A 14,470-nucleotide genomic window follows, 5' to 3' on the forward strand; every position below is an offset into this window, starting at 1 on the left:
GAAGGCCATTCACTGTAATTATAAAGCTTGGAAGAGCCAGGATATTTTTTTAATATAACTCCGATTGTATTCGTCTGAAAGAATGTCGCCATAAACACCTAGGATGGCTTGAGGGTGAGTTAGTCATGGGCTAATTTTCATTTTTGGGTGATCTATCCCTTTAAAATGGATAATTAGATCCCATTTGAAAAATATTCTCAAATAGAAAGATTTTATCACAAATTTACGAACCTTTTTCCGAATCTTCCATATCTTTGCCATTTTCCACAGTATGGAGCAGCATTGGCTCAGTTGATCCAACATTAACACCATCTTCAGGTTCATGACACACTTTTTGAATTTCTAAAACTAAATTTGTCCTTGTAGCATCATTAGCAATATCATCTCCTAGCTGATCATCCACCTTGTTTTCAGGCGCATCATGCAATTCACCATTTACTACTAACAGTTCAATTGTATTACCACCATGATGTTCAGCACAATGAGGTTCACTTGTGTGATTTTCCTCTGATAAGACTGCAAGGTTCACACTTGTTTTATCCTCTGAAACAGGTTGATCTACAGATGTTGATGCAGTGTGATTTTCCTCAGTTGTCATTGAAAGGTTCACACTTGTTTTATCCTCTGAAACAGGTTGATCTACAGATGTTGATGCAGTGTGATTTTCCTCAGTTGTCATTGAAAGGTTCACACTTGTTTTATCCTCTGAAACAGGTTGATCTACCGATGTTGATGCAGTGGGTTTTTCATGGGATTCAATCACCTCGACAGAGTTCTGATTATGTTGTGCAGAATTACTCAAAAACTTTGCCATGTGCTCATTTACAAGACATTGTGGAGACTCAACTTTAACATAATATGGAGGGCTGTTAGGGTCCCGAATATTAGCAATGCACTGCACAGTTACTTTCAGAGGTTCATCCACTACAAGCTCATAGAATTTATCGCTAGCTTCACTGTTGCACGTTTCGGATGACAGATCAAATCCTTCTAACTGACACAGAAAAGCTTGAGCTGGACTTTCCAGCAAGTCATAAGGTAGTTTTTTAACAGAGCCTTCACTGATTTCCGACTCATTTCCAAAGTCAACAAATAGGACAGAAACAGTGTTTTTGCATTTATTTATAACCTGTGCACGATACCACATTTGATCATCGCAGAAACGAGCCAAGCACAGGCTTCCAGGATCCAAATTATTCAGTTGAATTGGCAGCGTCTCACTAGAGTTTCCATATTCTTGGGCAACGTGGGTGATTTGGTCAAGTACTTCAGAGTTTAAAAACTGGCACCAGAAATAATTTGGTCCAACAATGGATGATGCAAAAGCTTCTACCGTCTGTCCCAAAGACACATCTGGTTTCTTCAAGAGCACCTTGAATGTCTCCTTCACAGGTATGGAAACTGCCAGTAATGCATTCAAATCTAGATTATCCCATTTCACACTCAACGAATCTGATGAGCTGGGAGTCATTTTAACTTCCCATGTGATGACATCATCTTTGATAAACTTGCAAGAGAGAGTATTCTCCCCAGCATCACCGAATATTTTTTTGAAGAGAAATATCTGTTCCTTCATTTCCTGAGTCCTAAATCGATCATCTACACTACAGCTGCAGTGAATGCTGAACCTTGGGTACAACAGTAGCAGCTCATCAAGTTGGCGAATTTCAAGGGGAGATACAGTTGCCTCATTTCCAAAATCTATGAACTCTACCTGAATCTTGCCATTTTCAGTTGTATCCTTCACAAAGGCACGATACCAGGAACCATCTTCAGAAAACATGGCCTTCACCAAACTACCCTGCTGAACACTGAATGCATTCCTTTCGTCTTTCTCAGATGGATGAGGAGAATTCAATAGCTCGTTGAGGGAGAATAATGTATTCTCATCCATTGCCAGTTGCACAAAAAAACTTGTCAGGCTGTTGATGTGCGAAATATACACTTCAGACACTGTACCTGGTTCTATCACACGAGGAGGAAGATCTCCAACTTGAGGTAAACACTGCATTGATAGTTCAGGAACCACAGGGTTTCCATCCTTGGTAGACGTTGGGTTTGTAATGCTTTGGTCTTGGATCATGGCTGCAACACATTCTAACTGACAACCATCATGGCGCTGTAATCGATCTTCTTGATTGGATTCATTTTGAGAAATTTGTGACTCAAAGTTGATAAGTTCAGGGTTAACATCATTTGATGGTCTTGAACTAGAATTAAGCTTGGGAGTTTTATCTTTCTGGACAGTTTTAGAGCTTGTTACTCCAAAATTGTCCTTACTTGAAGAGGGTTTTGTTTCAGCGGCCACTCTCAATTTGCTAAAGACTTGAGGTTTGGGGTGACACCAGTAATCTTTCATAATATCATTAACAATAAGCCCCTTGCATTCAACAAGAACGCTATAGAGAGGACACTTTGAAAGGTCAGAGGACATTACAGTGTTCCGAATAATCACTTTTAAAGGTTCATCCACCAGAAGCTCAAAAAATTTATCAGTTGCAGCGTCACTCCAAGTGCCATCTACGGACCCCAAAACTTCTAACTGACAAAGAAATGCTTGTGGTGGGCTTTCCAGGAGCTTGGTGGGCAGGAACTTAATGAAGTTCAGATCAATTTCAGACTCATTTCCATAATCTATAAAAAGAACAGAGACTGTTTTATCATGTTTATTGATAACCTGTGCACGGTACCACTGCTGGTCAGAAAAGCATGCTATGCACAGTCCTCCTTGGCGTAACTGATCTGGCTGAATTGGTTTAGTTCGACTACAGTTTCCAATTTCTTGTGCAAGCAGAGAGACTTTGTCAAGTTCCTCTGAGTTTTTGAACTGGCACCAGAAGTAATTTGGTCCGTCAATAGATGAAGCATATGCTTCTACAATTTGTCCTTGAATTATAGCTGGTTCCTTGAATGTTAACAGCGGGGTATCTTCATTGCAGCGCATTTGCGATTCAGTTTGAGCACCTGATTTGAGAGTAGTATTAAACAAAGGACCTTCCAATACAACACCCTGGTGTTCTAAACTGACAAGCCAAGCAGATACGTCCTCCTGGATTAACTTGCATTGAATTTTCTTCTCACCATTTTCACCTGCTGACTTTTTGAAATACAAAATCTCTTCCTGGGTCCAATCACCTTTTTTTCTTCTACCATCCTGAAGTGTGCAACAAATACTGAGCCTGGGGGTGCTAAGAAACTGCTTGCCAAGTTGCCTTATTTTAAGGGGCAGAAGTGTTGCCTCATTCCCAAAATCAATAAATTGCACTTGAACCATGCCATCTCTCTTGTTTTGAACAACAGCACGATACCAGGCCCCATCAGCAGGATATTCAGCTCTCACCAGGTCACCTGGCTGCAACAAGTTTAGATTAACTTGTGCATCACTTAACTGACCAGAATTAAGTTTGTCGAGAATAGAAAATATTTCATCTTCATCACTTGTCAATTGTACAAAAAAACTTGATGGACTATTACAGTGTGAAACATAGATGTCTGAAACATATCCTGCATCCAAGGCTTTTGAGGGAAGATCGGTGAGCTTTGGATAACAAGCCACCTGTTGCTGTAAAACATTAGGCCTAGCTCTACTGTGTCCACTTTCTTGAATAGTAACAGACTGGAAATTTTGTTCCAATGTACCTTGAACAACTGGTTTCCTGGTAGTTTTCTCATGTGTTTGTGATGCAGTGCTTAAATTATTTCTTACCCCTCTAGTCTTCACTCCTATTGAAGACTCCTTGAATGTACGAGCCTTATCGGTTCCTTTGCCAATGTTTCTTTTGGTCTTGTTCGACTGCTCTTTTATTTTTAAGTTGAAGTTTATTTTCTCATCATACATCTCCACTGATAGTTTGCCTGAGGAATTTTGTTTCACGATGACAGTGAACATGCAGTTCGTAGCATAGTTTTTAAACCACTCATTAATCTCACATGGCTCAGGTAATGTTACATTAAAAAGTTCAAACTGAACAGCCTGAATGGGAGTGGATGCAATCGCACTAGCGTTTGGGGGAAATGGTAGAATATCACATTTATCCAAAACCACCAAGTCACCATAGTCTACAAATTGGACAAGTATGTTTGGATAGGTTGATTCAATTTGTCCTCTGTGCCACTGCCCATCTGTGTATTTAGCAAGACACATCATCTTAGGGGAAATTGAAAACTTTGCTTGTGGTTGCTTGCGGCACAGTTGCTGAATATCTTTGGTCATTTTCCTGACTGTATCAGTATTTTGTGAAAAATGGCCAAAGAACTGGTTTGCACTTTCGACAAATGTTATTTGTACCTTATCCTTTGCGCCCACTTCAATTTTAGGTGGTGAATCAATATATGAATCAGTCTGAAGGAGTGGAGCTGTACCAATATTCAGTGAGTGCCCTCCCTCTGCAGGTAGTAGTTTCTCTTCAGATTTGGAAGGTCTCACTACTGAGACATTTTCAAGGGACCTGGACCATCTGGTTAAATCGGGTGAATGGAGAGAACATAAAGACATATTTCTGTCATGCATATATTTGAATGTCACTTTGTTTAGAGTCTCAAGAGTTGGGTCACCACAAATCCTCTCCGTCACTGACAAACACTGCTCTCTGTGGCCAAATGTGTTGTTCACATTTACATTGTCATTTCCATAAAGCGTTATTTGATAGACATCCTCTTTCACACTGTGATGCTCAAATTTTCCAACAAGGATTTGATTGAGTACAACAGACTTCAGATAATCTATCTGATCAGACCTCCATCCAACTCCATTGTCAATGACACCATGTAGAGAGCATGCATAGGTGATAACTGGCAATTGGAAGAACCTTGCAGACAAGGGTCTGATATTGCAGAGTTTAACAAAATCTCCAATTCCATAATCGACATGAAAGACCTTGACAACATCTGAGATGTTGTTCTGCTGTAGTACAGATCGATACCAATTGCCATCACTTCCTTTGGTTGCACATGGAGACCCATTAGACAGCGGCATTGGCATCTGAGCAGAGAATGCATCTTCGTAGTATTCGTGGAGCTGATCACTTAATTTCTTGAGCTCATGTGAAAAGACATGCAGTTTGCAAAAGATCCTCAATGGATGAACAACTTGTGTTACAGTTACAATCTCAATTGTTCCAGGCAACAACTCTGGATACAAGTATTGATGCAACTTGTCAGGGTCACTGGCATGCTCCTGCTGACCATTTGTAGTCGCAACATTTGTCTGTATTGAAGGATTTCTTGGCAAATCCAGTGAATGCATTACAAGGCTTTTAAAGTCTTCATTAGGCATCTTTCTAGCACATCCAAGTTCATACATTTGTTTGGATACACTTGGAATGTCAAGGAGAACAATTCTGGAAGGCATTATCACATCCTGAACACACCCAGATATCTTTTTCCCACACAAAGATCTGATGAACTCTGAAGCGGCCAGAGACCATGCACTCTCAAGGCATAGAGGTGATACACTGGCCAGTATACAAAGCTCTACTTTGGGAGGTAGACTGCAAAGGTTGCGTGGACATTTTGTCAAGACTTTGCTTGAGGCCCAAAGTAATTCACCATCATCAATTAGAAACACCTTGTATTCATGTTTAGATTTTGAAAGTATCCTTGCTCTGTGCCAAGCTCTGTCTTCATATACTAAACATACTTCTCCAGGTTCACCTTCAAAAGTTTGCTGCTGTTTCCTAAGGGCTTCAATGTCTTTTTGTAGTTGTTGATATACATCAATGACTTCTTGTCCATGATTTAAATTCCCTCCAAATTCCACTAAGATAGTGTGTGGATTTAAAGTGACTTTTGCGATATGAACGGTGGTATTGGAGCCAACTTCTGGCAAACCAGGAATTGAACACATCTTGGTTGAGAAACTTGCCTTTCCAAATTGTTAAAGAGCATAAATGGGGAAAATCTGAAGAAAGAAAAATAAGAACTTATTATTAAAAGAAAAGTTCACCCAAAAATAAGTCATTTACTCCTTTACAAAACTCCATATAAAAGTTCTCTTTTTTTAAAATGGAACAAAGCCTAAACTTAGGTTTCTTTACCGTACACTGTAGGGCTGCAATTAGAGCTGCACGATTATGACAAAAATCATAATTGCCGATTATTCCCTTGAAATTGTAATTGCGATTATTAATTACGATTATCACAATTTACATTGAATATATATATAGGCGTATTATAATACATGTTTACACAAAAATTGTTAACACACACACACAAGTACTGTCCCCGTTTACTTAACATACACATAAATTGTAAGAATGACTAATAGTAAAGACTACTAATAGATAAACATTAGGACTATGCTAAAGCAATTAAATAGCAGTCCATAAATAGGTTGGCTTTGAACGATTACGTAATCGTGGCATCCGTAATCGTAATTAGAAATTCGATTACTTGTGCAGCCCTAGCTGCAATTAATGATTATTTTCATAAATGGCTGATCAAATTATATTCAACATTCAGTCTCATCAGAAAAGCCTTATTTTGTGTATTTTATTTAAAAAGAATGTTATTCCACATAATGCTTAAGGTTGACATCCAAAAAAAGAGTGCTAACTGAAGGCTATGAAAACAAATAGTAAATGTATCCATTTAGGTAAAAAGCATCTGCCAAAAGCATAGCCTAAATGTAATGGTTTGTTTTATATTTGCAAGAAAGATTTAAACTATCACTTATAATTTTAAATAGAAAACAAATTTCCGAAACGGAATACTCGCATTTCTGACTTCTCACAATTGTAAGTTTACATCTCACAATTCTGACTTTTTTAAACTTGCAATTGCATGAAATTAAATCAGAATTGCAAGCCAGTCTAATTCTGAAGGGAAAAAAGTCAAATCAGAATTGCAAGATGAGAATTGTATCCCTTAAAACTCATCCTTGATAACCAAAATGACATTTAAACGTTTTTCCCCCTGTGAATCATTCTTCATTCCTTAAAATAGCTAGGCCTATATTGTAACTCTTCACCCTTGCTTCATTTAGTATTAGGGGTGAAAAAAAAACCCCAATCAATTCACATATGAATCACGATTCTTTAATCTACCAAATCTGCATTGATTCACAAATTTCAAATATCGATTTCGTAAATAAATAGTTACACTAACTTCGCAGTACTAAAAGTTGACATTACAGTGTTAAGTAGGCTAGTGGTCGACGGATTTTTTTTTTTCTTTTAGGTAATAGAGATAGATAAAGTTTGTGTGCACTGGAAATCATATTTTTACAAATAAGGTAACAGTTATTTTAAATGCAGCATACAGTGAAAATGACACGAAAATGATAGTGATAGCAAAGTTTGTCGACCCTGCGTCTACAGTGAAGTAGGGCTGCACAATATCGAAATTATTGAAATATCGCAAATGTATATCGCGATATGCATATCGCAACAGCTTGCAATAACTGGGGTCATGAACAAAAGACAAAGAGAAAATCACTCACAGTAAAACACTGCTGATCACTTCCAGAAGTCGTAGGGATGTTTTCTTGTCACAAAAAGAATGTGAAACATGTAGGTTATATAATTTTAAATATAATTTAAGTTTATTTTACACGCGTTAATCATTATCGTATTGCATATCGAATATCGCATTATTTAATGAGTCATCGCATATCGCACTTTTCTTCAATATCATGCAGCCCTACAGTGAAGCTGAACTCTCATCCGCATTCAAATCACACGGACTGACCATCACACACACACACACAGAGTAAAGCGTTGATGCAGGCTGCAAATGCCTACTTCAGAATATCTGACAGCTAAATTCAACTAAGTCTGCAAGGTTTGTGAAATTAAATGTTTATTAAATATTCAAAGATTTGCAGTCAGTGTAACACTATGATACTTTTTGATAAACAGTTTACTTTAACAAGTTCTATCTGTATCTAGTAACGTTTCAGACAAAACTGTTAAAAAGGAGCCATAACTAGGTAATGAAGACGGAGAATGGGAGTGCTGTGTGCTCAGACGTTACAGGCGGCGTCAAAATTAAAGTCCCACTTGGAGCTTCTGGTCCAATGGCTGGGTAACGCGAGACCTCACGAGACCCGGTGCGTGACCTAAAATGGCGGCTCCTGTCTGCTAGACTGCAACAACTTCAAAATCAATCATTTAAATATATATTTTTTTCCTCTCGCTTTGTTTTCCAACTTTCACTTTCGCATTTTCTCCCTATTCAAAACTGGAATATATCATACTACAGCCTGGATCATCTTGAAGAATATATCGACGCGCACCACAACAGATTCTGCCACACCATGAACAGCGATAAACTATACCACAACAAAGGTAACCCCACTCCAAACTCCAAGAGGCCTCGTCCCGATTCACCTACCAGTCCAAGTACAACACCATCCACATCACCTAAACCGGCGTGTTGCTCTGGGGTAAGCAACATTTTAATCTCAATTGAAAAACTTTCCAGACTTGATACTAGGATCGCATTAATTGAAGTCATAAACAAGGAACTCCAGGAACTGCGGCACAGCTTAGAATTCAGTCAAGAACAAATAGACATTCTCACTAAAGAAAATAACATTTTAAAGGACTCAGTTCACACACTTACCACTCAACTCAAGTCCGTTGTCGCAGAAAACAAAACGCAGCAGCATGAGGGACAATTTAGTTTTCGCAGGCATCCAGAACAAACTCCAGACGACCCCGAAAAATCAGTTATAGACTTCATAAAACAACTCAAAATGTCGACCGAAACTGTGAAGACCATTACTTTTCACCGTATCAGATCTCAAAACAAAATCGCAAACGACCACGACTGATCATCGCGAAATTCTAACACTACAAACACAAAGAACTGGTTCAGAAGCAAGGCAGACAACTCAAAAGGCACAAACTATGGACTCAACGAACAATACCCAAAGGTCATTCTTTAACGACGAAAACAACTTTAACCAATTTGAAAACAAAAAATAAACAAAGGAAAAAAGGCAATCATTACAGTGGATAAGCTATAAATAGATGGACATTACCCTATAGCTTTTCTGAACAATTTTCTTCTATCCAAGTTTCAATAACTGCCATAATCACAAATGTAACAAAACTCTCTCTTTATTTCATTTTCTCTTTTTTTTCTCTTACTTAGAGGTGCTCTTATTTTAGCACCTAGGTCTCGTGTCCCTCCTCCCCATGTTCCACCTTATGTATGCATTTAAGTTTTTTTTTTTCTGCTGTGTACATTGAGTGTATTTGTATTTATGTTAATCTCCCAACAACTTCGTCTTATGCACACACATACGCACCACCATACCTGTTTAAACTCATACTCAAACCTACACATATACAGTTCTAACAGGCCCATACATTAATATACAATTATGTTTAATTGTCACTAAATCATGTCATCTATTACTTTTGTAACCTGGAATGTTCATGGATTTGGTTCTCAGACAAAGATCAAAGTTTTGAACCATCTAAATAAATTACAAACCGACATATGCCTTCTGCAAGAAACCTCTATCAGAATCATTTTATAACAAAATTAAATAGGGCTGCAACAAGTAATCGATAAAATCGATTATAATCGATTATGAAAATCGTTGTCAACGAATGTCATTATCGATTAGTTGGTCTGCTTACGTCACGGGGAGCGTTTACTGGTACGCACACACACGCAAGGTCTCTCTCCCTCAGGCGCTCTGCCGAGCGCGCGCGCTACACGGTTTGGAGCAGTCTCTTCTGTCTCGCATGCGCGCTCTTGCTTGCGCGCTCTAGATTTCGGGAGTTTGAACTAATTCGCGGGCATCAGGGAGCCGCAATCAATATGCGGGAGACTCCCGGGACTTCCGGGATGTCTGTATTTTGTCTCGAGCATCAGGTTGTGCAATCAGTTCGCTCGTAACGTAAGTGATGGATTAAAATAGCGCTACCGCAGAAATAGGTTAAATTAAAACGGTGTTTACAAAGTGAAGCATTAAATACAAAGGCAGTTAATAACAGCAGCAGTTAAATATTGTTTTTTAGTCACTGTACTCAGTGGTTTTCAGCGAATGCTTGTGCACTAATGCATAATTTCTCCTGTCCTTTACTCAAGCCTGTTAGCTTGCTGGGTAACGTTACCTCCATTCCGTTCTCTTTTTATAGCATTTGTCTACTAAGTTTTAATTGTTTTTCAAACGCGATCTACTGCGGCTCTACATTCACACAATTGTTTTCAGTCTTTCTATATTTATTTAATCAATTTATCCTTATATTATATTCTTTTATATATTATATATATAATATATTATATTCTTTATCCTTATAATTAATTTTAAATAAAAATTAAATGAATTATATATTTTAGATGTTTTTAGTTTGTTTTTAGTTCAGATATTCACATCTGAACAACATGTCTGTGTAAATTTGTTTTAACAAAATTTGTGTTAAAACATAATATGTTGGATATCATTTTTTTAACAATAATCATGTTTGTCAACTTGCCATCAGCAATTATCATTAAAAACAATGCAAATATTGATATTAGTAAAACTCAATGTGTGGCTTTTGCACTTTTTAAAGTACACTTTTACACATAAATACCCTGATTTACGGTTTTATTTAGTTATAATAAAAAAAAATCTAATTTAATTTCTATCCGATTAATCGAAAAAATAATCGTCCGATTAATCGATTATCAAAATAATCGTTAGTTGCAGCCCTAAAATTAAATCAACGTATAATAATTTATTCTTGCCTCACTACAACACAAAACAAAGAGTATGCATTTTAATAAGTAAAAAAAATCTCATTCGTTCATAACACCACAGTTATAGACCCCGAAAGACTATTCATTATCATAAACATTTCTATTAATATTAGCCCAGTTACAATTGGCAATATACAGGTCCTTCTCAAAAAATTTGCATATTGTGAAAGTTAATTATTTTCCATAATGTAATGATAAAAATTAAACTTTCATATATTTTAGATTCATTGCACACCAACTGAAATATTTCAGGTCTTTTATTGTTTTAATACTGATGATTTTGGCATACAGCTCATGAAAACCCAAAATTCCTATCTCAAAAAATTAGCATATTTCATCCGACCAATAAAATAAGTGTTTTTAATACAAAAAAAGTCAACCTTCAAATAATTATGTTCAGGGTTGCACTCAATACTTGGTTGGGAATCCTTTTGCAGAAATGACTGCTTCAATGCGGTGTGGCATGGAGGCAATCAGCCTGTGGCACTGCTGAGGTGTTATGGAGGCCCAGGATGCTTCGATAGCGGCCTTAAGCTCATCCAGAGTGTTGGGTCTTGCGTCTCTGAACTTTCTCTTCACAATATCCCACAGATTCTCTATGGGGTTCAGGTCAGGAGAGTTGGCAGGCCAATTGAGCACAGTAATACCATGGTCAGTAAACCATTTACCAGTGGTTTTGGCACTGTGAGCAGGTGCCAGGTCGTTATGAAAAATGAAATCTTCATCTCCATAAAGCATTTCAGCAGATGGAAGCATGAAGTGCTCCAAAATCTCCTGATAGCTAGCTGCATTGACCCTGCCCTTGATAAAACACAGTGGACCAACACCAGCAGCTGACATGGCACCCCAGACCATCACTGACTGTGGGTACTTGACACTGGACTTCAGGCGTTTTGGAATTTCCTTCTCCCCAGTCTTCCTCCAGACTCTGGCACCTTGATTTCCAAATGACAAGCAAAATTTGCTTTCATCCGAAAAAAGTACTTTGGACCACTGAGCAACAGTCCAGTGCTGCTTCTCTGTAGCCCAGGTCAGGCGCTTCTGCCGCTGTTTCTGGTTCAAAAGTGCTTTGACCTGGGGAATGCGGCACCTGTAGCCCATTTCCTGCACACGCCTGTGCACGGTGGCTCTGGATGTTTCTACTCCAGACTCAGTCCACTGCTTCCGCAGGTCCCCCAAGGTCTGGAATCGGTCCTTCTCCACAATCTTCCTCAGGTCCGGTCACCTCTTCTCGTTGTGCAGCGTTTTTTGGCACACTTTTTCCTTCCCACATACTTCCCACTGAGGTGCCTTAATACAGCACTCTGGGAACAGCCTATTTGTTCAGAAATTTCTTTCTGTGTCTTACCCTCTTGCTTGAGGGTGTCAATGATGGCCTTCTGAACAGCAGTCAGGTCGGCAGTCTTACCCATGATTGTGGTTTTGAGTAATGAAACAGGCTGGGAGTTTTTAAAAGCCTCAGGAATCTTTTGCAGGTGTTGTAGAGTTAATTAGTTGATTCAGATGATTAGGTTAATAGCTCTTTTAGAGAACCTTTTCATGATATGCTAATTTTTTGAGATAGGAATTTTGGGTTTTCATGAGCTGTATGCCAAAATCATCAGTATTAAAACAAAAGACCTGAAATATTTCAGTTGGTGTGCAATGAATCTAAAATATATGAAAGTTTAATTTTTATCATTACATTATGGAAAATAATGAACTTCATCACAATATGCAAATTTTTTGAGAAGGACCTGTATATGGCCCAAACACAGATGACCCATCTTTTTTCCAGATCTTTTGTCCTCAATTTCAAAATGTTCTAACTGTCCAGTTATTATAGCAGGTGATTTCAACACAGTTCTAGACCCAACAATAGATAGGCTAGATCTAACAGTTCAGGCAATAAACGCATTTTGCAATCTACAGAAACCATAAAACAGTTCATGAGTGATTTTGGTCTTGGCGATAGCTGGCGTCTACAGCATCCAAATGTTAAAGAATACTAATTTTTTTCACCAGTCCACAACTCATATTCCTGGATTGATTTCTTTCTCACCAGTAACTATTAGGGCTGCAACAACAAAATCGATAAAATCGATTAAAATTGTTGGCAATGAATTTCATTATCGATTCGTTGTGTCGCACGATTATTACGCTAGTCAATAATTCGCTGAGATGTTTGAGTATAAATAGATAAAAAGTTGAGTGCGGAGCAGATCTATCAGGCGTCGGACTGGACAAAAGCGAAGCGAAGCGAAGCGAGCGCAAGAGAGACTGAGTGTCCCAGATCTCGCGTGACAGTGTGCGAGAGAGACCGAGTGTGTCTGTGCACAAGAAAGACGGTGTGTCTAAGCATTAGTAAATTGGTACATACTACATAGTAATATATAATTACTATATAAGAGGCATGGAAGTTCGATAAATGGTAGAGATGCACCAATTACAATACACAACACTCTAATAAGTATAGAATGCAATGACATGTACACATTTCAAGAATGTAATTAACCATTTTTTTGGGTGAATCAGGGCCCATATCCCTAAAGATTCTGAGAATCCTCTCAGAGAGCTCCTAACTTAACCTAAAAATTCCTTGCCAGGAGTTTTAGCTTAGAAGTGATTCCAGAACATTTTCAGTGAACTCTGAGCAAGGAATGGATGGAAAATCCCATCTTAGTGAGGAGGTGTGGTTGACCCCGTTGCTAGGTATGAGTCATCATTTCAAAAGCCGTGATTGGTTGATCCTACAAGTTTGATGAAAATGAACTTTTGGTGATAATGAGCAAAGGATGAACCCTCAAATCAATAAACATAATTATACACTCTAATCTTATGCAGACTGTAAGTGTAAATAATATTTCACATTCAAGAAAATATCTGGAAAATGAATAGTAAGCTGTAGGGGTTATAGCCTAACATTAGAATCTAAAATATGTGAAAACTTAAGCTCATTACACCCTGTTCAAATAATGATTTGTGTCTTATTTGCTCATATTAATATCCTAGCTGGCATATTTTGTACTTTCACTCCCATATGGACCCCATTGAAAACAAGATGGCCTATCTTAAGGGGCTGTCCTTAATGAAAAGAAATTGCAACGTTACAACTCAGTGTGGTCTTAACGAGGGTAACACAGCTCAGCTTTTATCAATGTCTGTACCGCTCAATAATTCCCTGTCATCCAGTGTTTGCAGGACATCTCTCCTGCCTCCTCTGTTGGCCATTTTGTGCAGCTGCTTTGGGGAACTCCTAAGCCACTAAAAGTCCTCTTCCCTGCTCTTAGCAGATCTCGCCTTAGGAGCCCTTTTAAGCGCTAGGAATCTTGAGGAATAGCTTTTATATTAACTGGGATTTTCGTGTCACTTTTAGGGGAAATTCTAAGAAAACGTCATGACTCTGAGAATTTTCTTAGAATTTGGCCGCTAGGAGCCACTTTTTGCACAAAAATTCTTTAGGGATACGGGCCCAGATCTTTTTCCCCATGAAAATGTCATTCCTGGATAATGTAATGAATTTTTAAATTAATTACATTTCTACCATTGTTGGCATATACAAATGTACTGATATCCATAATTGGAGCTCAAACAATTAGTGCTCGGAAAACTACATTTTAATTATAATTAATATAATCAATTTGGGATTTCATATAGACATGGGCTCATTTTTGGCTGCTGATAACTCAAAATTCAGAACCAAATTTTAAAAAAGCTGGGAAATGTTTAAAAATGTTTTCCAATAAAGTAAATAAGACTTTTTATCCTTAACTCAACAAAAAAACAGAATTGT

The 14,470-nt window shown here is 38.0% G+C and overlaps 1 protein-coding gene across 1 annotated transcript in view; it reads right to left on the bottom strand.

The window, feature by feature from the left end:
• tdrd6b (tudor domain containing 6b) overlaps nucleotides 1-14,470 on the bottom strand; it is a 63,107-nt gene that overhangs the window by 13,916 nt on the left and 34,721 nt on the right. Inside the window, exon 2 of the mRNA XM_077238777.1 lies at nucleotides 232-5,899. Within this exon, the coding sequence (XP_077094892.1) occupies nucleotides 232-5,845 (5,614 nt within the window). The 5' untranslated portion in view covers nucleotides 5,846-5,899. The remainder of the gene's footprint in view (nucleotides 1-231; nucleotides 5,900-14,470) is intronic.

The sequence above is a fragment of the Siphateles boraxobius genome, unplaced genomic scaffold (genome assembly GCF_051911475.1).
Source record: "Siphateles boraxobius isolate OS27281-9 unplaced genomic scaffold, OSU_SipBor_1 22, whole genome shotgun sequence".
NCBI classification, from domain to species: Eukaryota; Metazoa; Chordata; class Actinopteri; order Cypriniformes; family Leuciscidae; genus Siphateles; species Siphateles boraxobius.